The 17977-nt window shown below is 53.4% G+C and overlaps 8 protein-coding genes across 8 annotated transcripts; 5 read left to right on the top strand and 3 right to left on the bottom strand.

The window, feature by feature from the left end:
• Positions 1-592: 592 nt before the first annotated feature.
• Positions 593-1758, top strand: BO97DRAFT_471344 (putative GPI anchored protein). Its single transcript, XM_025700040.1, has 2 exons — positions 593-1147; positions 1225-1758. Exons 1-2 carry the CDS (start codon positions 731-733, stop codon positions 1522-1524), a joined length of 717 nt encoding a protein of 238 aa, XP_025550206.1. The 5' UTR covers positions 593-730; the 3' UTR covers positions 1525-1758.
• Positions 1759-2356: 598 nt separating this feature from the next.
• On the top strand, positions 2357-4129 carry BO97DRAFT_406554 (uncharacterized protein). The gene is made up of 2 exons (XM_025695440.1): positions 2357-2578; positions 2656-4129. The coding sequence occupies exons 1-2, from the start codon at positions 2548-2550 to the stop codon at positions 4026-4028; spliced, it is 1404 nt and encodes a 467-aa protein (XP_025550205.1). The 5' UTR covers positions 2357-2547; the 3' UTR covers positions 4029-4129.
• Positions 4130-4288: 159 nt separating this feature from the next.
• BO97DRAFT_371515 (palmitoyl-(protein) hydrolase) lies at positions 4289-5668 on the top strand. The gene is made up of 6 exons (XM_025692824.1): positions 4289-4432; positions 4492-4503; positions 4589-4679; positions 4753-4806; positions 4868-5256; positions 5319-5668. The coding sequence occupies exons 1-6, from the start codon at positions 4350-4352 to the stop codon at positions 5407-5409; spliced, it is 720 nt and encodes a 239-aa protein (XP_025550204.1). The 5' UTR covers positions 4289-4349; the 3' UTR covers positions 5410-5668.
• Positions 5669-5686: 18 nt separating this feature from the next.
• BO97DRAFT_406551 (uncharacterized protein) lies at positions 5687-6719 on the bottom strand. The gene is made up of 4 exons (XM_025695439.1): positions 6592-6719; positions 6487-6505; positions 6288-6368; positions 5687-6207 (listed from the first exon to the last, which is right to left on the bottom strand). Exons 1-4 carry the CDS (start codon positions 6631-6633, stop codon positions 5708-5710), a joined length of 642 nt encoding a protein of 213 aa, XP_025550203.1. The 5' UTR covers positions 6634-6719; the 3' UTR covers positions 5687-5707.
• Positions 6720-6880: 161 nt separating this feature from the next.
• Positions 6881-8566, top strand: BO97DRAFT_371507 (putative short-chain dehydrogenase/reductase family protein). Its single transcript, XM_025692823.1, has 2 exons — positions 6881-7313; positions 7380-8566. The coding sequence occupies exons 1-2, from the start codon at positions 7130-7132 to the stop codon at positions 8222-8224; spliced, it is 1029 nt and encodes a 342-aa protein (XP_025550202.1). The 5' UTR covers positions 6881-7129; the 3' UTR covers positions 8225-8566.
• Positions 8567-8964: 398 nt separating this feature from the next.
• Positions 8965-10670, top strand: BO97DRAFT_406549 (nascent polypeptide-associated complex subunit family protein). The gene is made up of 3 exons (XM_025695438.1): positions 8965-9367; positions 9865-10038; positions 10104-10670. The coding sequence occupies exons 1-3, from the start codon at positions 9322-9324 to the stop codon at positions 10343-10345; spliced, it is 462 nt and encodes a 153-aa protein (XP_025550201.1). The 5' UTR covers positions 8965-9321; the 3' UTR covers positions 10346-10670.
• A 301-nt stretch (positions 10671-10971) lies between these two features.
• Positions 10972-13220, bottom strand: BO97DRAFT_478889 (uncharacterized protein). The gene is made up of 2 exons (XM_025700652.1): positions 12979-13220; positions 10972-12858 (listed from the first exon to the last, which is right to left on the bottom strand). Exons 1-2 carry the CDS (start codon positions 13059-13061, stop codon positions 11283-11285), a joined length of 1659 nt encoding a protein of 552 aa, XP_025550200.1. The 5' UTR covers positions 13062-13220; the 3' UTR covers positions 10972-11282.
• Positions 13221-13664: 444 nt separating this feature from the next.
• BO97DRAFT_471337 (putative MFS transporter) lies at positions 13665-17767 on the bottom strand (the record flags this gene model as incomplete). The annotated part of the gene is made up of 10 exons (XM_025700039.1): positions 17536-17767; positions 17195-17459; positions 17018-17118; positions 16814-16961; positions 15733-16763; positions 15123-15251; positions 15010-15055; positions 14181-14943; positions 13886-14117; positions 13665-13691 (listed from the first exon to the last, which is right to left on the bottom strand). Exons 2-10 carry the CDS (start codon positions 17388-17390, stop codon positions 13665-13667), a joined length of 2673 nt encoding a protein of 890 aa, XP_025550199.1. The 5' UTR covers positions 17391-17459; positions 17536-17767.
• Positions 17768-17977: the final 210 nt, after the last annotated feature.

Genomic DNA, 17977 nt, shown 5'->3' with positions numbered 1-17977 from the left:
AGTAGAGTACCAAGTTCAATGGCAATGACAATGACTTGTGACTCGGACGGGATGCTTGCCTGATGGCTTATACTACCGCAACCAGTCAATCAGCGATATTCTCAGTTCGGGTCCGATAGTTAATCAACTTATATAGCTAACTAACTGGTTCTCTCGTGGACAAGACAATTTAGGCAAGATTCCCACCCCGAGTCAGTTCAATAGCTACTAGCTCTATGTAAACTACTATCTGATAAGCCTGACGCTGCCATGCAGTGCCAGGTGGATTCGGAACTGGTTCGGATTTGGCCGCGCCCTGAGAAGAAATGAGCACATTTCTTAACCCCATGCGGATTAGTGTCAGCGGAGGCCCGTTCCAGCCTGGACTTGCCAATACCTTCCAGATACCAATGCGGGTGCCACTGCCCACTGCCCAGTCCTGCATAGAGTCTGTGAAAGACACAAAGAAAGAAAGAAGCCTTCGAGCTAATCTAGGACCCAATTGATGCTGGGTCCTCTTACTTGTAGACTAAGTGATTTCGGTCATAGCAGTTAATCCATATGGCGGAACCGACCTGGCAGAGCTACTCCCCCATTCATGATGCCTCCGCCAAAGCCGCCGTACAATTCCTCTCACATCGGCCCCATTCCTCTATAAAGTTCTCACAGTCTCCTCTTCCCTCATAGCATAATCCTTTTTCTTCAGTATCTCTTCCACTATCCAGTTCCCCCAAAGCGGTACCACATCATCATGAAGCTCTCCATCCTTCCCTTGGCGGCTCTCGCCCCTCTGGTGGCTGCGCATTTCAAGCTCGAGTACCCTACGAGCCGCGTACGCAACACCGACACCATGCCGAACTTCCCTTGCGGAGACTCAGCCCAGACCTCCAACCGCACTCAAATCTCCATGTCTGCCGGCTCTTTCCCTGTGGCACTGTCCATGGGCCACTCCCAGACCGCCGTGACGGTCCTCCTCGCCCTGGGAACCGACCCCGGCACCAACTACAACATCACCCTGCACAAGACCTTCGAGATTGAGGGCCTGGGCGCATTCTGCCTTCCCCACGTCACCTTCGATGAGTCCATCCTCGGCACCAACATCACCGATGGTATGAACGCCACCCTGCAGGTGCAGAGCAACGGCGATCCCAGCGGCGGTCTCTATGCTGTATGCCATCCCTTCCATATCCCTGAAACTTTGGTGATGTATATAAGCAAGCGTTTCGCTAACAAACCGACCAACAGTGCGCCGACATCCAATTCTCCTCGACCGTATCCTACGATGAGCCTTCGACCTGCTCGAACAACACCGGCGTCAAGGCTATCGAGTTTACCGGCGCCGCCGCCGAGCGGACCGCCAACGAGTCCACCCCCACCGGTGGTGCGCAGGATGGCTCGTCCAGCAGCAGCAGCGGCAGCAGCTCTTCTTCCTCCTCCAGCGGCTCGAGCAGCACCGCTACTTCTACCGGTGCCGCTGTCCCTCTTCAGACCGCTGCTTGGGGCATGCTCGGCGCCGCAGTCGTCGGTGGTCTTGCTGTCCTGTGAACCTAACGACGGTTCCTAGTTTGATTCATGGGAGGTATTTCCCATGGTGGTGAGGAGGCGGAGGTGAAAAAGAAAAAGCGGAGACGATAAAAAGCAACAATGACATTTTCGAAGGATGATCATGATTGATGAATGATTCCCACCCTTGACTTCGCCTGTTTATACTGCGAATGTATTGCACTTGTACATACTTAATAGCTGTGCGTTGATTCGAGCGCCTTCAATATGCAGACGTGGATATATTTGACTTTTCTCGGGGTTTTTATGCTGGAGTAGATACTAGTATCGATTCCCTTGCTTTTGGTACTCAGCCTTATGTACGTCTCGACTCGAGGGCGCGCTGCCGTCTGACAAAACTGATCCCGAGCACTGATAATTCTGCTACAGTGGACGGGAATTTCCTATTGAGCCACGAAATATACAACTAACAGCACTGTGTTTTTAAAAGCCTCCATGGTCCGAATGTGCATTGACTGCAAAAACCCCGCCCGACGAATCGGCTACACATACCTTTAGAGGCTATTAGTTCGTGACTTTCCTTTCCCAAACAATGCCTGCATCATGCGTGCATGCTTACAAAACAAACAAACACCCCTTAGTTACCTTAAAACTAGCCAGTCAACTTATATATCTCCATACTCCATCAACCATACATTCAAAGGATTTTTCTCGTTTTAGCAAATAATACCCAGGTAATTTGATTTAGATGGGATAGGCAGCAATCGCAAAGGTTTCCTATTCGGGAATTCACCGCGTGTTGAGCCGAGCTGATATAAAGAGCCCTGGGCCCAGTTGTGGCTCACTCCGAGCCGTTACTTATCTTATCGCTGAGCGCTTCCGCGGGCCGTTTGCGTGGTTGAGTCGTTCCTTGGTAGGGGAACAATCTCGGATTTCTCGAAGGGTTCGTCCTATTGTTCTTTGGCGTCACGTGGTTTACGGGGTCCCTCTGTTGATGTTTGCTGGCTTGCAAGGTATCTGGTGGCTATACTACTCTTTCCACCTTGGTGGCTTTTGAGAGGAAAGATGGAGAACCTCGAGAAGCTACGTCCGGCTGGTAGGTTCCACATCCATTCCATGTTATGTTGTGACTCGGGGAATCTAGGCGAAGTGCTGCGAAACTGACATGCCCAGGACAATTGGAGAAGTACTCCATCGCCCGCCATCCGCTCGGGTTCTACTACAATGTCGGCGTCACCGTCACCTACACGCTTCCTGAGACCTACACGCTGCCGCTCCAGGACTATGTGTACAAGGCCTGCGAGACGCTGATCGGCCGGCACCCCGTGCTATCAGCGATCCCCGTGAACGAAGAATCCGACGACGCCTACTTCGCGCGTCTCCCGGAGATCGATCTCGACCAGGTGGTGAGTTTCCGAGAGCGCACCCAGGCGTTCCCTGAGGGCGACGCGCCGGATTCCGAGCTGGATGAGTTCCTGCAGGTGCAGCATAGCACGGGATTCACGGCGGGGGCGCCGTATTGGAGATTGGTCATTTTCACGACAGATCAAGGGGAGGACGAGCGCCGACGACGACGGTTCACGGCTGCGTATATCTTCCACCACGCTTTGGGCGACGGCACGTCGGGTAAAGTCTTCCAGGAGACGTTTCTCGAGGCGTTGGCTGCCGCTGGAGAGGCATTGACGGTCGCGGGGGAAGCGAAGCAGATCGTGCGGACCCCAGCGGGCACGCCTCTCCTGCCGAACCTGGAGGCGGCGCATCCGTGTGGGCTGTCCATCCCGTTCATCCTGAGTGCGCTGTTCAAGATCAAGTTCGGCTCGCGCGACCGAGGGCTCTGGACTGGTGCGCCGATCTCCACGCCACTGGAGGCCCAGGCGCGCCATGTGGTCATCCCGGCGGCGGTGTCCACGGCGTTCCGTCAGAGCTGCCGCCGGAACAACACCACCGTCACGGCAGCCGTGCAGGCGGCCATGGCGCATGGCTTGTTTGCGCACCTGTCGCAGGACTACACGAAGCTCCGTCTCACGGGCGCCATCTCCGTCCGGAAGTGGCTCACGCAAGAGGTCCCGGACCAGTCGCTCGGCGTCTGGGTCATGGACTTTATGGAAACCTATGCCCGCAAGGACTTGCCCGCCGACGCGGATTCCTTCCCCTGGAAAGAGGCGGAGCGGTCGCGGCAGACGATCGAGAAGGTCGTAAGCATGAAAGGGAAGAATACGGGCGTGAATCTCTTGAAGTTCGTGTCGGGGTTCACCGACTTCTTCCGGTCGAAGCTCGAAAAGCCTAGAGGGGAGAGCATAGAGCTTTCCAATATTGGGGTTCTGGGGGCGGGTGCGGCACAAGACCCTTCGAAGCCTCAAATGGGACGCGTGATCTTCTCACAAAGCCCTAATGTTGCGGGTGCAGCGATTGTTGTGTCGGCTATCTCGGGTGGTGATGGCTGTTTGGTACTGTCGTTCGTATGGCAAAAGGGCATTGTGGAACCGGAGTTGGTTTCGAGTATGATTAACTTTGTGGAAAAATTGGTGCATCTTGCGGCAAAGTAGTTGGACACCGAGGAGTTGAATTGATTTTCATCTCTTTGTGTTAAAATGGGCTATTTGCAGAGAATCTGCACGTACAATCGGGTAGATCTCAATAATCATAATGATACCAATTTCGTCACTACTTAGAGAGTGGATTCAGGCACGGATCTTTCCAGGGGCGGGAATCATTTGGGTGGGACAGCGGAGGCGGTGAGTCGGCGATGATGGCGGCAGAATTGCGGGGGATGGGACAAAGTCACGGACGGACATCCTTTTGCATTCGTCGCCATTCAATTGCCACTTCTCTTGTGCCTTTTGCGCTTCTCGATAGAATAGATCAAGATGTCTGCCCGCGCTCCTTTCGTCGTTCCTGCCCTTACGAAGCACACCGCCACGGTGATCATGGCCCATGGTTTGGGTGATAGGTAATGACCCTGTACAACGAAATTCAGACTCCGCCTTGACTGACTATGGATGAATGTAGTGGTGCCGGATGGTATGTCCCTTGCCTTCCGATGCGGAAATAACGTTGGCGACGCAATTACAGTCATGAAATGGTGCTGAACGTGAAATCTCGACAGGATGGCGCTCGCTCAGAATTGGCGGCGCCGTGGCGTTTTTGACGAAGTGGCCTTCATTTTCCCGAATGCGCCGATGATTCCCATCTCGGTGGTATGAGATTGCGCGATTGGTTCTTGAGTGAGAAGGACGTTGACTGATTGGAGATATATCATTTCTGGACTAGAACTTCGGAATGACCATGCCCGGTTGGTACGATATCACCAAACTCGGACGCGATGTGAGTAGCTGCGATATGACCTTCCCGGAGAATATGCCGCGAGCCTAACGATGGGATATAGTTGGATTTCGAGGAAGCCATCCGCAACCAGGATGAGCGCGGTATCCTTCGCTCCCGCGAGTACTTCAACACCCTCATCAAGGAACAAATGGACAAGGGCATCAGTGCTTCGCGCATTGTCCTCGGAGGATTCTCGCAGGGTGGAGCCATGTCGCTCTTCACGGGTCTGACCAGCAAGGAGAAGCTGGGCGGTGTCTTCGGTCTGTCTTGCTATCTGCTCCTCAGCGATCGGATCAAGAACTTCATCCCCGAGGACTTCCCGAACAAGGAAACTCCCTTCTTCCTCGCTCACGGCCAGGAGGATGAAGTCGTCAGATTTGACTTCGGCAAGCAGTCCTGCGAAAAGTTGAAGGAGCTTGACCTGAAGAAGGTCGACTTCCACTCTTACCCGTATGTTGATTTTCCATCCTTCTCGCGCCGTCTGAGAATTTCCCGCTCATGCTCCCTTCTAGTTACCTTGGCCACTCTGCCGATCCGGACGAGATTGAAGACCTTGAGAAGTTCTTGCACAGTGTCATCCCCGCCGAAGGCGAGAGTCACTGACTCCATGATCATACATCTGTACAGACTCGGAACCCTTTGGGGACCTCGATCACGTTTAGCGCTGTTTTAGCCATCGTTATTTTGCTGATTGTGGTTTTGCTCTCGCGGTTCGGTTCCAAGGGGAACCGAGACGTTGCTGCCAGGAAACAGGACTGAAGCTGCGTTTGGTGTACTTCTGGACGCCTCAGCTGTCGCTTCTAGACAGAAGGCTTAATTTTGCACGAACCGATGGGAAAGCAGTTAGCTTATTTATATAGTCATGTGATTCTTTTCCCCTTATGTAAAGCGGACGTATCTATCATCCTAACATTACCCTCCGAATCGACGCTTCAACCGCCGCGATCATAGCCTCCGTATTTTTCACATCAAAGGGCACCAAGTGCCTCGAGCCATGGTCGTACAACTCTGCCTTTGCCGGATCGCACACCCCGTACAGTCGCATGCTGTACGGATACAGCGAATCCTGCTTCCCGACGATGTGCGTCGTGGGGATCGTGATGGGATACTCCCCGCCCGCGGCGGGTGGCTCGATCAGCTCCATCCCAGACTGATCGAAGGGGCTTGCGCCGCAGATGAACACCGCCAGCTTGAACAGCGGCTCCTGGTGATTTTGTGCGTGCTGAATGATCATGGCGCTGGCGAGTGCGCATCCCTGTGAGAAGCCCATGACGCCATCGAATGGCCCCTCTCGCGCGATGATCTGGTTCACATACTCGATTGCCCGCGCCAGGTCTTCCCCTGGCTGCTTGTCCCGAGGATAATGGCTGTAGAAGGGACCATCGAAGACGTCCTTGATCTCTAATGGATTGGGTTGGGCTTATTAGGGTTTCTGCGGGAGGGTTCGTGGAGAGACAGGATTGAAAAGAGACATTATTTACCGGTTTCACCCTCGGTTTCCATTCGCCCATTGATGAACTTGAAAGTATGGCCCTTCTTCTCTAGGGCGTAGGTGATTCCACCTGGTAATTTATAAAGATGGTTAGAATGGTCGTCGGGATTGTGATGTTGTCAATGATGATCCAGCTCGGTTTCTGTCCCGGCTTGGTCGACCATCATGGAGGCAATTGGGTCAATTACCAGCCTGGATCTCGAAGATCTAGATGCCGCTCGTCAACAACCTGTTGTGCCCCGCCAAACTTTTTTTGGGGAATATGGTGGGTATTAGGTAGATTCTGAACGTACTTCTCCGCTGGTCCCAGCGCCGTGAAGACAGAGGAATCGCATTTTGGAATTCTGGAGGTCAGGTTGTAGTGCTCGAGGGCTGAGTCAAGAATGGGAATCGGAGTTGGGAAACAAGCACAGGCTTATCAATAATAATGGAGGAGCGATCAACAAAACCCACGGCTGACAGAGTGGCATGCCGGGTTGACTCCGATAGCGGTCGGAGCCTACAGGGGTCGGTGTCAGCGCGCTCCCTACCAATCTACGCTAGCATTCTTCGTTCGTCGTTCGCAACCTCTGTCTGATTTGAGCTCCATGTCGCTCAGGTAGTTTCTCCCACCTTCAAAGGAGCATATACCTAGTCAGCTACTTATGGGACATCGCCTGAGATATATCATGGCATATACTCCGGTCGGATATTTCGAGCCGGACCACAGTCCGGCCGCGCCCGTGCTTGCCGGAGGCGACTTTTTGAGTGTCTCCTGAACTTGTGCGACTAGGAGAAACTCGCAATTCGTGCTTGCTTCCTCTCCTAACTACGGTCACTCTGAATCTCAAGATGTCATCAGTATCCTCGTCGTCTCGTGGCGGCGCTGCCTGGGGAGCACTACAGCGCCCCTCGGAGTACTATCATCACTTCGGTCCTACCTTGAACGAACTCTCGTTCGGTCTCCTGGGGTGGTCATTCCAGCCCCAGCGTGACATTATCGACCTTTCAGAGAAGGTGATTCTGGTCACAGGAGGTACATCCATTTGCATCTGACTCATGATTTCCAGTGGCTCTTGCTAATGTTACCCCCTGGAGACAGGCAACACCGGCCTCGGAAAGGAAACTATCGTCCAGCTCGCCCAGCACAACCCAGCCCGCATATACCTTGCCGCGCGCAATGAGATCAAAGCCCGAGATGCCATCGTCTCAATTCGGGAGCAGATCCCATCCGCCGTAGACATCAGATACCTGCCTCTAGACCTGGGGTCGTTAGAATCTGTCCGTGCCGCCGCCGAGCTCTTCCGCGCGGATTGCGACCGTCTGGACACCCTGATTCTCAACGCGGGCACCATGAACAACCCGACCAAATTCACAGAGGATGGGTTTGAGCTACATATGGGCACGAATCATGTTGGACACTTCTTGCTGACGACCCTGCTGCTTTCGAGCATGCAGAAGACTGTTGCGCTGTCGCCGGACGTCCGCGTGGTGTCGCTGAGCTCTGCTGCCAACGTCGGCTCTCCCCCATTGGAGATCATGACCTCTGCTTCCGCTCTAGCAGAGCACCACGGCTTGGTCCGGTATAGTGCATCTAAGGCGGCGAATATTCTCTTTGCTTCGGAATTGGCCCGACGCTATCCGGAGATCCTCTCCGTCTCGGTGCACCCCGGTGCAGTGGCCAGTGAGCTCTATGAGCATACAATGAAGCTGAACCCCGTGGTCCGGCTTGGTCTTGGTGTAATCAAGGGTGCCTTCTGTAGGTCTCTGCGCACTGGAGCCCTCAACCAGCTCTGGGCGGCGGGAGTGAAGCGGGAGTCTCTAGTCAATGGCGCCTACTACGTTCCCATTGGCGTTCATGCCAGCGGTAATCCGTATGCCAATGATGCGGACATGGGACGACGTCTATGGGAGTGGACTGAACAGCAGATTGCTGAGCGGTCTTGACTGCTCCCGGGGCCTCCTTCGTGACTTTCTTGGCATTTTTTGTATTTGATTTCGAGATTAGCGAGTTTCCATGGGCAAAGGAGTTCTTAATCATGTTACCAACAGTCTACTTATCGAGGCTCTTACAACAGTTGAGGTGGCATTGTGTCTGGACCTCAGGCAGTGGATGAATATCAGATTACCCGAATAGGTATGGGATGCCGGGGCGCGGGAGGTGAATATCCAGGGTCCGTCATGACGGGCGGCTGATGATAGTCTCATTTGCCAAAACTCAGGTAAAGAATGCTCTCAGGCGATCGCAGTGATATCTGAACATCTCGCCAGTATGCTAGTTAATGATAGCTCTCTTTAATGACTTTATTCCCCCACTAACTACTGCCATTCTTGGTGACATCGTATCTATCTCTTTCTCTTGATCGCCAAATATGCTGGTCAGCAGCGGGCGATCGTTAGGGTTTAGCCGAGGAGCCTCTCTGAACTCCCTTCGAGTTTTTTCGCCCACAACCACCAGATGGAAGATCCTCGATCAATGATGACGGTAGCAGATCTGAACCATAGAGGTAGTAACTTGTAGGCTTAATGACCATGTAGAAGCTTGAGGAGCTGTAGGAGGTGTAGACGCCATGCGACTCTTAGCGAGCGCAGCGTTGGACTCGCCGTGTCGGCGCTGCTCCCCACACAAACCCGGGCGGCGCATCATCGACGACGGTTGCTGCTGCTTGCGTTCACATCCCGTTCCTCCCACTTCCACTCCTTCTCCTCTTCTCTACCAGCACCATTCATCATCATCTTCTTCGGTACGTGCCCCCTTGGTTTGCCAGTCTCAACACTGGAATTCTCGTTCTTCGTCCATTTGGTCCGTCCTTTCAGCGAAGAAATACCCCAATTTTGCCCTTTTCTTCCAGCCCCGACCGAGAAAGTGTCACCTCGCTCTCACCTGACCTCTCCACCCACTACCATCACCCACCATAACCACCAACTATTCAAACCTCCACCACACATTTTCGCGCGACTATTGCCGGATTTACATTTCTGACAACTCCCTCTTTCTTTCCCTTCTAGGTTCAGGTTCGAACGACCACTCAACTACCGTCACAATGGATCAGGCAAAGTTGGCTCGGATGCAGGCTAGCGTGCGGATTGGTATGTGCCTTTTGAATCTTCTGTCATAATTTTCCCCGTCCAGCGCTTGATGCCCCTCGTCATTCAAGCGGCATGACAGCTTCCAAGCTGTGTCAGCTCGTATGCCAATTCAGGGCCTCCTCATTTGTCATAGTCGCATCTCATCTGCGTGACACGAGTCTGCGAATTGGCGTTGTTCTCATCCTTTTTCCGATACTCGAATTACCTAATGTTTGAAAACTGCTTGCTGACATATGCGTTCTGCGCTTCATAGGGTATGTATCTTCAACTCCAACACCATCACCAACACCATCACGAGCGGATTGATGTTCCCCCTACATCACCCAGCATTCTCCTCGCCTTTGGACTCGATTCACGCAGGATGAAGCCCAGCCCCTCTCTAATTAACCCCCGCTCCCGCTCGATAATCCCCCACTACCTAACCCAACCCAAACCCATAATACCATGGCCGCGTCAAACCTGAAAACACATCGCTAACCTCCATTCCCCCCGAAACAGAGGCAAGGGTACTCCCCGCCGCAAGGTCAAGAAGGTCCACAAGTCCTCCGGTGCCGATGACAAGAAGCTCCAGGCCACCCTGAAGAAGATGAACGTCCAGCCTATCCAGGGCATCGAGGAGGTCAACATGTTCAAGGAGGACGGCAACGTCATTCACTTCGGTGCTCCCAAGGGTGAGACCTGTGCCCGTCCCATCCACTTTCAAAAATCACTGACTCCATATGCTCAAACAAAATAGTCCACGCCTCCGTCCCCTCCAACACCTTCGCCCTCTACGGTAACGGCGAGGAGAAGGAGCTCACCGAGCTCGTCCCCGGTATCCTGAACCAGCTCGGCCCCGACAGCCTGGCCTCCCTCCGCAAGCTCGCCGAGAGCTACCAGAACATGCAGAAGGCCCAGGGCGGTGACAAGAAGGACGACGAGGAGGATGATATCCCCGACCTCGTTGAGGGCGAGAACTTCGAGAGCAACGTCGAGTAAAATTTGAGATCTTCTTCTTAATATAACGAATATTACTTTGTTGTTACTGTCGTGCGCGTGTGTGTCCTCATTGTGTGGGTTACGTGAAGGTTAGACCCTTCACACCACACAGTCTACACCTACTTCTTCTCCAACTTCTACTTTTTACTACCCTCTTCGCAAAGCTGGAGTTTCTCTCTTCTGTTTCGGTTGGCGGGGGTTCCAGATATCTTTGTTTCCGTTTCTCAAGGGAATTTAGGTTTGGTGGTTTGAATGTATGGAGATATCTTGATCTGGAAAGGCAGAATGGGACCAAATACTGAGATTACAAGGGCTTTCCTCTTTGGGTCTCTGCTGCAGTAGACATTTCTTTATGGCTCTCTGGAAACCTTGTGTCCAGCTTCGGGATAGGTACTACTGGTATTGGACTCTGGCTCAAGCCCAACCCCGATAGGGCAGACGATGCTGGAGACCTGTTACGTCCCGGAGTACTATACATAGTTCCTGTAGCGTTAGCCGTACTCTGCTTATCAGCTCAAGCTTCTCGACTACATGTTTAAGGCTGATACGCGTGAACAGCTTGTCTGTTTTCAATGCAAATAGATAGACAAAGGGTTCCTTCCCTTCATTAAGTCTATACGAGTCATCGCCTCCATGCAAGTCGAAACCGTAGCGCCTTGAAACATTAGAATGCAAGGTAAAAAAAGAAAAAAAATAAGAAAAGTCGTAAGACACAGGAAGCTGATGCGGACATGCCAAAAGGGACAGACCCAGAAAAAAAAGAACAGGAAGTCGGATGCAGACTTTTCATAAGAGAATCAAATTTGTCCGCAGGACACAACAAGGTAAGTTAGAAACAGACAGACCGCGAAGGTTTTAATTCCTGCGTATCTGGCTCGTGTGCATGTGTGTATCTATGTGCGTGCATGTAATAGAAAAACCACCCAGTAAGTATTCATCAATCCCACGCGAACGGCCGGGTTCTCTCCGACGAATTGCCCAGCGCCCCCGACATTAACGCGCCGGAGTACTGGATCGCGCTGGTCTCTCTGCTATCTCTCTCGAACAGGGGCCCGGGCGCCGGTAACCGGCTGGGACCTTGGCCTTGCCCGCCCGCGCTCCCACTCCCGCTCAGATACGGGGGGCTGTGTGATTGACGGGGAGAGTCCGTGGTTGACGCTGCACTTGCACTTGCGATCTCGGCGGCCGTCTCCGCGGCTTTCACCTCGGAGGATTCTTCCTTCAGACCGCAGATATCCGTGCCGATGATACGGTCGATCATGTACCAGAATCGCCAGTAGGTGTTGGACTTGTCGTAGTCGAAGGCGCCGTCGTCGCCGAGTTGGGGCCCGTCGCCTACGATGTCGCCTGTGAACCAGCTGAGGATGGGGATCGAGCGTAGCACGCGTTCTGTTACGGTGGGTTGCGGCGGGAGCGCTTCGGCTAGGGGGCGCAGTTTCGTGCGGCGCACCGTCGGGATATGGGTCATGTAATCTGAGTCGGGTTTGGGCTGCTGCTGTTGCTCGCGAGGGAGTAGGGGGCTTGTTGTTGTGGTAGTGATGCTTGGGACTGAGCGCTGCTGCAGAGTCATGTTGCTGCTGCTGCTGCTGGCTGCGGTGGAGGGCTCGAAGCCCGTGGCGGTGGTCGAGCTGGCCGTGGGCGTGGAATCCAGCGACTCGCCCTCGTCGAAGGAATCCGTCGCCGGGACCGTCGACAGATTGTTGAACGCAAATGAGCGGGGCAGCGTATGGCGCTCTTTCTCCGAGGCAGGCAAGAAGGCCGTGGAATGCGAGGTCGACAGCGTGCGCGGCGCTTTGCTCTGCACTCGCCTGGCCTCCGCCGACCCGGCCACGATCGGCACATCCTCCGCGGGCCCACGACCATGGTACAGCTCGCAGAACACCAGATGCCCATCGATCTCCTGGGGCGAGAAGAAGCACGCGCGGTCGGCCGCTGTCGTCGAGTCGAACGTCACCTTGATCCAGTGGTAGCCGCCGGCGTAGCGCTTCGACTTCCGGTTCGCGTCCGCCGACAGGCCCGCGCGGATCACCACATCGCCGCCGCTCAGCAGCTGCGAGAACCCCGTCGCCGCGGTGGGATCCGTCCGCGGGTAGTCCTCGCAGATGAACCCCTGCGAGATCCGCTCGTACTTGTCCAGCACCTTCCACTCGCCGTCTTTACTCCTGTAGCCGTACAGGATGCATTCCGTCGCCACCTTTTCCGTCTCCTGCGACTGTCCGGGCTGTTGTTGTGATGATGACGAGGAAGACGATTGTTGTTGCTGTTGCTGCTGCTGCTTGCGCACGCTCTCGATGTTCGACGCCGACGCCGACTTGGGCATGGTGTTGCTGCGGGTTTTCTCCTCGTCCTGCTGCGCGGCAAACAGGCGCCCGAATTCCGCCACGTTGGGGTTCTCGCGCTTCGTGGCCGGCGTGCCGGTTCGGGTGCGAGAGCGCGTGTGTTCGTAGCGGGCGTTCCTGCGCTTGCCGAATGGGCCTGATTCTTCGGGGGCGCGGCGTGGGTTGCGGGATTCGCTGATAGGGGAGCAAAAGGAATACATGTTAGTTGGTATTTTACAAGTGAGCAAAGAGAAAAGATGGACTATGGGGTGTGGTGCATCGAAGCAAAAATGAGAAGGCTGCGCTCTCACTTACTCCTTGTAGACGTATCCCCAGGGTAGCATCTCGCCCTTCTCGTTTCTCGCCCGCTCCTCTGGGGGAACAAAGTGGTATTCCATGGTGGAAAGTGGTTTGCGAAGCTTGGCTTGGTAGCTGTGCGATCAACAAGAGTATATATCAAGTGTAGCGCGAGTACAAGAATGTTAAAAGAGAGATGTGAGAAACTGTGAACGGACGGAATTGATGGAGTTGAAGCTGGATATCAGCCAAAAGTTTTGGGCCCGCCCATAAACATTTGTGTTAGCCCGGAGACGGTCACGTGCTTCAGTCTTGATATGCACATACTATTTACAGTGAATGGATGTGAACAACGACTTATTGCTAAGGTATAAAGTACATTTTTTAAACTAGGTTGAATCCAATAATAGAATCTCTGCAATGCATTCTGTCAGAATTGTATGATGAAGCCTGGGGGTCAATGCATAACTGCTGTTGAACAACGTATTTTTAGTTCAAGCTCTGGTCTTCTACCAGAGCCGAGGAAAGACATCCCTGAAACTCGACTTTACTGTTATTTTCCCTCTTGGACACATATTACCATCGATCAGAAGTACTAGTAAATATCGACGAGACGAGTCTTACCAGGCCACCCCCATGCTTTAGCTTCTTTCAATATTATCACAGTTACACTGATGCTGCAAACACCACAACGCTGCAATCATCTATTGATTATTCAAGCATGAGAAGATCTATAACCAATTCCATAAGCTCAGACATCTCTCTGCTCCTGTCGCAGGAAAGTAATTTTCCCAGGATCACCCTCGAGACCACACACAGCGCCGAAGTCTCCAACATCCAACCGTTTCCTGTCCACATGACCGATAAAATCCACCAAAGGACACGACAAGCCAGGGCCAGATTTGCAGTATGGCAACGGCGCTACTTTATCATTGATAGAAACCCGAAGATAACTCTCAGCAGTACCATCGGCACCCGCCACCTCCGACAGGCAGGTCATTCGCTCCAAAACGATCCGACCTCCCATGGGCATTACCGACGAGGTACGCCAGACACGATCCCGCGCCACATGGGTGACCGGCAATGCCGGATCATACTTCGGATCTTTCATGACATCCAAAGCCGTCAAGAAGGGGGCGATATCGCCATCATGAACACTAATAGCAACGAGAAGTCAGCAAGCCCGCCCACGCAGCAGCCCACCACCTCCAGCAACTCACAAGCTAAAGAACAGAGTCCCAGCTCCTGGGCCGGCCCTCAGCAGACTCGTCGTCGCATCTAACCAAAGCCACCCCATAGCCCCAGCGTAGGGATTCCCCGGCCCCGCACGATAGTAATGAAGCAAGTCGCGCGCGTACTCGAAGTTCTCCCAGTCGTCGCGCCCGAACACCTCGCACCAGGGACTCGATCCGCGAACCAGCGTCTCGAACCCGCACATCTCCTGCATACTGTAGACCTCTGCGTTGCTGAACGCACCCAGCGCCTGGTTCCCTTCCGCCTCGATCAGTCGCGCCGCGATAGCGGGGATGTAGGCCTGCTGGAACCGCGCGAGCATCTTGATTCCGTAGTCGTGTCCGTGCTCGGTGTCGTCAATGTACCGGAGGCAGGTGTCGCCCGGGGTGAGGGTGTCCGCTCCTCGATCGGAGGTCTCTGGGATGATTTCCAGAGCCGCTTTTCTGGATGCGTCCCAGCTGGACCCGGACATCCCTGCTGCGAAGTGGCGGGCGGTCTGGATGACGCGGGTGCAGTCGCTGGCCCAGAGGTTGGTGCAGACTTGGTTGCTTGCTAGAGCCTCGTATCGGGCTGCGAATTGCTTCCCGGTGCTGTAGGACTGGGTGGTGCCTGCGTAGGGTCCCGTTGTGGTCAATTGCTCGAAGTCCCTGGATGGGTCATCGGTGAAGTATGTCCAGTTGTTCAGGAATGAGAGCGTGCCGTTTAGCTTCACGTTGGCTCTATGGATGCGGTCAAGGAGGGCAAGGTGGCCTTGCGTTGCGTCGAAGCGCTGTTGTCAGCACCTGGTTCGGTTAGCTATGATCGGGATGAACGTACGGCCACCAGCGGATTTGGTCGGGTACCGTGCCCCATGGCGCGACATCTGAATTGGAATTAACGGGCATTCCTATGGAAGTGGAAACGATCTGTCTGGGCTGAGTATCTCATACCATGTGCACTTGATCAATAACGCATCCATCGAGATCGGACCCAGATATTTGCGAGTCGTCAGGTCCGTCAAGCTTCTCAATCCAGGGACCGTTGCCTCCCAAATGATAGAGAAGATTCCAGTCATCATTCTGAATTCGTGTATTGCCGCTCAGACCAGGGATAAAACCCAATGCCTGGGCCCAGCTGTTCCAGCTGGAAGATGGTGGTGAAGCCAAGGTGTGAGGGCCGCGACTCGGGCCGAGCCATCTTTTCGATGTAAACAAACCATAATCGTAATAGACAATGCTGATGACTGCAATGAGCAGGGAGACTACCACTTTTAACAAAGGCAAACCGCGAGACATGTTTATAGCAAGACCAGTCTCCCAGTGTGAAGTCGCACTTGAGACTGAAGTACAACAAGTGAAACCGGCGCATGTGAGGCCCGCTTGATTCTCGAAAGATCGACAGCGGTCCCGCCAAGGAAGCCCGCTCTATACCCGCAGGGACCGATTCTTCAGATCATGCTACTAGTAGTTATATCTTGATCTCTATCAAAGTAAAATGTTTATGAACAATCTTCATGAGATATGTTGTGATCACCAAAAACAAAACTCAGGTACTATAAACGAATCGAGGACTATAGTCCCCAAGCTCCTCAATTGCTTCGTCTGTCATGCCCGCGATCTTTTCATCTTCCAGGCCCTGTTGTCTTCGCTTATTCTTGTAGTGGTAGTACCACCACATGAGCCCATAGACCACCCCTGCAAAGCCAACTAGTGACAGCGTTACAGCATTGCCCCGAACATAGCGCGGTGCTTCCTGTGTTTTGTACAGGAACGGGGACATGACGCCACTGATGTTGCCAAAGGTCAGCTGCAGACCAGTTGCAAACGTCCGCTTCCCATATCGAGGCAGCGTGGTCGGTAGCCATGCGAGCGGAAGTCCCACCGTCACATATAGGCCCAGGGCGATGAGGAGTGCACCGAAGTAATGCACCCCGGACGACGAATCCGAGATCAGAACTCCATAACCAACGACAGAGATCACGGCGAAGATACAGATGAATATTCCACGCCGTTGGGTCCGATCACTCAGCCATGCGACCGCCAGATACACAATTGCCCCGAGCGCATAACACGGGATAGTCAGCGCTTGGACCTCGGCGGTTGACCAATTTCCCATGCCCTTGATGATTGTCGGCAGAAAGGTGCTGTAGCCATAGAGCATTGTATCGACTCCGAATTGAGCAATGCAGAACGCATATATCCTCCAGTCCAAGGCGCCTTCTTTCACATCCGCCCAGTGAAACTTCTGAGCAGACGGAGTCTGGCCTACATGGCGTCGGCGTAGTCGGACTACCATGGCTTTCTCGTCGTCGTTGAGGTAGTAAGCGGTGTCAGGTTCATCGGCGAGGAAGAACCAAGTCAATACACCCAGACCAACCGTCGGAATTCCTTCGATGATCATAATCCACCTCCAGCCTCGCAGCCCAGCGACGCCATCCATGAAGCCAATGCCGTACGCGAGAAGACCTCCAAAAGCGCCAGCGGCCGCTGCACTACTGAACAGATACCCTGTTCGGAGTGCGATCTCGCGCTTGCTGTAGAACAGCGTGAGATAAGTCATTAGCCCAGGAAAGAGCCCGGCTTCCACGACACCTATTGACGTGAGCATGAGAATCAGAGGCTAGAGAAATGCGCAGACTGACCTAGAAGCACACGGCAAGCGATCAACCCACCATAGCTCTGTGTGATACCAGTCAAAGTAGCTATGATACCCCAGATAATGGATATCGAGGCAATGTACCGCGAGGGCTTGAGTTTCTTGATCATCAAATTTGATGGAACTTCAAATAACTGTCTCTGGAGGTTAGAAACATCCTCGGGAAATTCTCGTTTGGGTGTGAGCGTACGCAGTAGGTGACAAACAGAATAGACACTGCAACTTGATACTGATTGTTCACAAGACCCAGGTCTTCTTCCAAGCCATACAAGCGGGCATTGCCAATATTTACTGCGAGATCAAGTTAGTAAACGCTGAAAGAGTATGATCGTCTAGAAAATGGAGCATATGTATAGGAGAGACCCACCTCTATCCAGGAAGCTGAACAAGTACAGAAGAACGACGAAGGGGATGATGTGGATATCGATCTTCCAGATCAAGTGTCGTGCCCCTTTTTCATCCGACAATGAGATATCCGATTGATCATCGCCATCCACACCCAGCGGGTTGCGCGTGGGAGGTTGCGACTCGGCATCTGCCTTTGCCTCTGGGTAGTAAGCCATGGCGGACAGTCTCGGCTGCTTTCCCGCACTGGTGTCTGGGCGCTCAGATGGACTTCCCCGTGGGGTGATCTACAGCAACACCATGAATCAATCTCTGGTCAAGAATAAGGCAAACTCAAGATTCAGAAAAGGGGAGGCCTCGTACTCTGATACCCGTCACACCTACCACACTGCAAGTGAGGGGAGGCAAAAAGTGCGCTCGAGAAAATTGTGGGATTTCTAATCGCCGTGGCCAAGGATCGCCAAGGACCTAGACCCGATATCTTCTTCTTTTTCTCTGCGGTTCAGGTGAGCGAATCGAGAAGATGTTCAGTCAGAGGTGTATGAAGGTGTCATCTTGCGTTGATATTGTCGCAGGAACCGCATTTATGGACAATTTGAAGTGAGTGTTGCTGTTAATTTGCCTCAAGAGACCTTGAGCTGGATCGTCCTTCAAACTTTAAATTGGTGGCCACTCCACCAGCTCCATGGGTCACGACGCGGGCCAACGTTCTTGGCGATGCAAGGATACAATACAGGCTGCATTAGAATGATGCAAAACCCACAAGGAGTGCAAGCAGTACGATCAGATCTGCAATATATGCAGA

This window comes from Aspergillus homomorphus (assembly GCF_003184865.1).
Source record: "Aspergillus homomorphus CBS 101889 unplaced genomic scaffold BO97scaffold_25, whole genome shotgun sequence".
In the NCBI taxonomy this organism is placed as follows: Eukaryota; Fungi; Ascomycota; class Eurotiomycetes; order Eurotiales; family Aspergillaceae; genus Aspergillus; species Aspergillus homomorphus.
Note: the sequence above shows the minus strand (reverse complement) of the source record. Positions and strands in the feature narration are given on the sequence as shown.

Bases quoted from the DNA above. Each gene is read 5' to 3' on its own strand.
- BO97DRAFT_406549 (XM_025695438.1), top strand. From the start codon at position 9,322: ATGGATCAGGCAAAGTTGGCTCGGATGCAGGCTAGCGTGCGGATTG. The intron at 9,368-9,864 runs GTATGTGCCTTT...CCCCCCGAAACA, and splicing joins GCAGGCTAGCGTGCGGATTG to GAGGCAAGGGTACTCCCCGC. The intron at 10,039-10,103 runs GTGAGACCTGTG...CAAACAAAATAG, and splicing joins TCACTTCGGTGCTCCCAAGG to TCCACGCCTCCGTCCCCTCC.
- BO97DRAFT_478889 (XM_025700652.1), bottom strand. From the start codon at position 13,061: ATGGAATACCACTTTGTTCCCCCAGAGGAGCGGGCGAGAAACGAGAAG. The intron at 12,859-12,978 runs GTAAGTGAGAGC...CTCCCCTATCAG, and splicing joins TGGGGATACGTCTACAAGGA to CGAATCCCGCAACCCACGCC.
- BO97DRAFT_371515 (XM_025692824.1), top strand. From the start codon at position 4,350: ATGTCTGCCCGCGCTCCTTTCGTCGTTCCTGCCCTTACGAAGCACACC. The intron at 4,807-4,867 runs GTGAGTAGCTGC...GATGGGATATAG, and splicing joins TCACCAAACTCGGACGCGAT to TTGGATTTCGAGGAAGCCAT. The intron at 5,257-5,318 runs GTATGTTGATTT...GCTCCCTTCTAG, and splicing joins GTCGACTTCCACTCTTACCC to TTACCTTGGCCACTCTGCCG.
- BO97DRAFT_371507 (XM_025692823.1), top strand. From the start codon at position 7,130: ATGTCATCAGTATCCTCGTCGTCTCGTGGCGGCGCTGCCTGGGGAGCA. The intron at 7,314-7,379 runs GTACATCCATTT...CCCTGGAGACAG, and splicing joins GGTGATTCTGGTCACAGGAG to GCAACACCGGCCTCGGAAAG.
- BO97DRAFT_406551 (XM_025695439.1), bottom strand. From the start codon at position 6,633: ATGCGATTCCTCTGTCTTCACGGCGCTGGGACCAGCGGAGAA. The intron at 6,208-6,287 runs GTAAATAATGTC...CCAATCCATTAG, and splicing joins GGAAACCGAGGGTGAAACCG to AGATCAAGGACGTCTTCGAT.
- BO97DRAFT_406554 (XM_025695440.1), top strand. From the start codon at position 2,548: ATGGAGAACCTCGAGAAGCTACGTCCGGCTG. The intron at 2,579-2,655 runs GTAGGTTCCACA...TGACATGCCCAG, and splicing joins CGAGAAGCTACGTCCGGCTG to GACAATTGGAGAAGTACTCC.
- BO97DRAFT_471344 (XM_025700040.1), top strand. From the start codon at position 731: ATGAAGCTCTCCATCCTTCCCTTGGCGGCTCTCGCCCCTCTGGTGGCT. The intron at 1,148-1,224 runs GTATGCCATCCC...ACCGACCAACAG, and splicing joins CCAGCGGCGGTCTCTATGCT to TGCGCCGACATCCAATTCTC.